Genomic DNA, 3,605 nt, shown 5'->3' with positions numbered 1-3,605 from the left:
TACTATATTATTAACTTACCTTTTCCCAACGAACTGCATTCACCCCATTTTTTATTTTATTTTTCTACTTTCGTTACGACTGTAGAGAGTGCGTTTATGTGTGTGTGTTTGTGTCTGTGTCTGTCTCTCTCTAAACAGTACCCCTTAGAAAATAAGGGGCTTGCATTAGTGTCTCGCCTAAAACCAAGCCAGTAGCCCGCATTTTCAACATAGTACCGGCCTTAACTTCTCAGAATAGGAATAAATGCCAAAACAAAACATAAAAGTGTATTTGGCAATCAACTGACTGGCCGCTGCATATTGCAGTGCAACTCACCAAACAGGAACAGGAAAATGGAAAGAACTTTTTCTCCCTTTTTCAATGGGAGACTTTGCCGAACTCCTCCACCAACTAACTTCTCGTTTACTTCTGAAACATTTTAACTCGTTCTCTTCTCGCAATAGGTGGCGTTTGGATGTCTGCCTTTTTGTGATTATGGTCGTATATTCCATGCAGATAAACAAAAAATGCTCTCTCTCTCTCTCTCTCTCTCTCTCTCTCTCTCTCTCTCTCTCTCTCTCTAATTGTTCCTTTTCATTTTATATTCACGTCTGGGATTTGACCAGTTTTATCACCACGATAGCCAAGCTGGATTGAGGATGATTGGAGACTTTAGTCTTGATAGCTCCTTGTGATACATGAACCCTTTCAAGATTTAGTAAAGGGTTACTAGCCTGAAGCCTATTTTTCTTAACCCCAGCTGATAATGAGTAAGCAGTCACTCTATCATATTATATTTAAAAACCTTTGTCCACCTATATAAAGATCAATTGCTATCAAACAATACCTGCTGATGACTCATCAGAGAGCTATATGTACCTACTACAAGCATTCCATCCACACCCCACAGGGATGGTAAGGTCTTTCTCCCAATGAAATATGTCAAGGCCGGGGCAGAATTTTAACCTTGGATTCACTGATTCTTAGATGCCGATTACCTCCATAAGCAATCACAACTCTTTTATTTCTCAGCACTACTATTTGGCCACAATTTCCAGCCCCCCTGTGGCCAAATTCCCAAGGCCCTCCTGTGGACACACTTTCCAGCTACCCTGTGGACACATTCCCCAGTCCGCCCTCCACCTGTGGCCGCATTCTCCAGTTACCTTGAGGCCACATTCCCCTAAACCCCTTAGCCACATTCTCCAGCCCGCCTAACCACGTTCTCAAGACCCCTGTGGCCAGCTTCCCAAACACCCCTGTTGCCATTTGTCACATTCCGCAACCCCCCTTGTGGCCACATTCCCCAGCTCCCTCTGGCTACATTCCCACAGACCCATCTGGCCAAATCTCACAGGCCCTTGTGGGTATATTCCCCAGCCCCCCTGTGGCCAGATTCCCCAAGCCATTGTGGCTAAATTCCCCAGCCCCCCTGTGGCAACATTCCCCAAGCCCATTGTGGCTACATTCCCCAGCCTCCCTGTGGCCTTATTCCCCAGCGCCCTCTGGCCACATTCCCCAGATCACTCTGGCCAAATCTCACAGGCCCTTGTGGGTACAATCCCCAGCCCCCCTGTGGCCACATTCCCCAGCCCTATTGTGACTACATTCCCAAGCCCCCCCTGTGGCCATATTCCCCAGCCCCCACCCCCACCCACCCCTTATGGCCACATTTTCCAGCTACCTTGTTTAGCCACATTCCCCAACCCCCTTGTGGCCACATTCTCCAGCCCACCTGTGACCACATATCCAAGACCCCTGTGGCCAACTTCAGCAACCCCCATGTCACTACATTCCCCAGCCCCTGTTTTGTTACATTCTGCTGCCCCCTTGTGGCCACATTCCCCAGACCCTTCTGGCCACATTCCCCAGACCCCTCTGGCAAAATCTCACAGACCCTTGTGGGTATATTCCCCAGCCCCCCCTGTGGCCACATTACCCAAGCCCATTGTGGCTACATTCCCCAGCCTCCTTGTGGCCTTATTCTCCAGCGCCCTCTGGCCACATTCCCCAGATCCCTCTGGCCAATTCTCACAGGCGCTTATGGGTACAATCCCAAGCCCCCTGTGGCCACATTCCCCAACCCCATTGTGGCCACATTCCCCAGCCCCCCTGTGGCCATATTACCCAGACACCCCCTCCCCCCACGCCCCCCTATGGCCACATTCTCCAGCTACCTTGTTTAGCCACATTCCCCAACCCCTTTGTGGCCATATTCTCCAGCCCGCCTGTGACCACATATCCAAGACCCCTGTGGCCAACTTCCCCAACCCCCATGTCGCTACATTAACCAGCCCCTCTTTTGTTACATTCTGCTACCCCCTTGTGGGCCACATTCCCCAGACCCCTCTGGCCACATTCCCCAGACCTCTCTAGCAAAATCTCACAGGCCCTTGTGGGTATATTCCCCAGCCCCCTGTGCCCACATTCCCTAAGGCCATTGTGGCTATATTACCCAGCCCCTCTGTGGCCACATTCCACAGCACCCCTGTGGCCACATTCTCCAGCTACCTTGTGTCTACATTCCAGAAACCCCCTGTGGCTACGTTCTCCAGCCCGCCTGTGACCACATTCCCAAAACCCCTGTGGCCAACTTCCCTAACCACCCTGTGGCCACATTCCCCAGCCCCTCTTGCCACATTCCCCAGACCACTCTGGCCAAATTTCAAAGGCTCTTGTGTGTACATTCCCCAGGCCCCCTATGGCCACATGCCCAAGCCCATTGTGGCTACATTCTCCAGCCCTCCTGTGGCCACATTCCCCACCCCCCTTGTGGTAACATTTATCAGTCCCCCTCTGGCCACATTCCACAGACCCCTTATGGCCACATTCCTCAGCCCATTGTGGCCACTTTGCCCGAGATCCTTGTAACCACATTCCCCAGTCCCTGTGGCCACATTCCCGAGCACTCTTATGGGAACATTCCCCAGACCCATGTGGCCATATTCCTTAGCCATCCTGTGGCCACATTCTCCAGCCCCATTGTGGCGACATTCCCAAGCCCCCTTGCGGCCACCTTCCCCAACTCCCATGGCCACATTCCCCAACCCTCCCTGAGACAAAATTCCCCACCTCCTATGGCTACATTCTCTTGGCCCCTTGTGGCAACATTCCTCAGCCCTCATTTGGCAATGCTTCCCAGCCCACTTCTGGCCACATCCCCCCCCCCCCCTATGGCCACATTCCCCTGCTCCCTTGTGGCAACTTTCCCAAGCCCCCCTTGTGGCCACATTCTCCACCCCCCTGAGGCCATATTCCTCAGTCTATCCATTGACCAAATTGCTTCAGAAATGTCTATAATAACCTTCTCCTCCAAACGAGAGAGAGAGAGAGAGAGAGAGGAGAGAGAGAGAGAGAGGGGGGGGGGGTTGGGTATGAGGTTAATTTTATCATCAGCATGATTAATGAATCCATGGAAATCTTCAGTCGAAATTTTATTCTGGTGGCTAGGACAATGGGAAATTAAGTCGTGATTTTGGTGATAATTTAACCTCCGAATGATATGTTTTTTAATGCTTTTCCTACAATTTAAGAGGGCTTATTTTACTAAGGGTCAATCTATAGGTTTTATATATCTAGTGTCTTTGGGTAAAGTATTTTAATTTAGAACTAGTGAAGGCAACCC

General features: G+C 50.7%; 1 protein-coding gene across 1 annotated transcript in view; it reads left to right on the top strand.

The window, feature by feature from the left end:
- Window positions 1–833: 833 nt before the first annotated feature.
- Window positions 834–3,605, top strand: part of LOC137622437 (uncharacterized) — a 3,179-nt gene continuing 407 nt past the window's right edge. Inside the window, exons 1-3 of the mRNA XM_068353046.1 lie at window positions 834–895; window positions 1,291–2,027; window positions 2,417–3,108. Of these exons, the coding sequence (XP_068209147.1) occupies window positions 834–895; window positions 1,291–2,027; window positions 2,417–3,108 (1,491 nt within the window). The remainder of the gene's footprint in view (window positions 896–1,290; window positions 2,028–2,416; window positions 3,109–3,605) is intronic.

The sequence above is a fragment of the Palaemon carinicauda genome, chromosome 29 (assembly GCF_036898095.1).
Source record: "Palaemon carinicauda isolate YSFRI2023 chromosome 29, ASM3689809v2, whole genome shotgun sequence".
NCBI lineage: Eukaryota > Metazoa > Arthropoda > Malacostraca > Decapoda > Palaemonidae > Palaemon > Palaemon carinicauda.
This window is presented reverse-complemented; position numbering and strand designations above follow the sequence as displayed.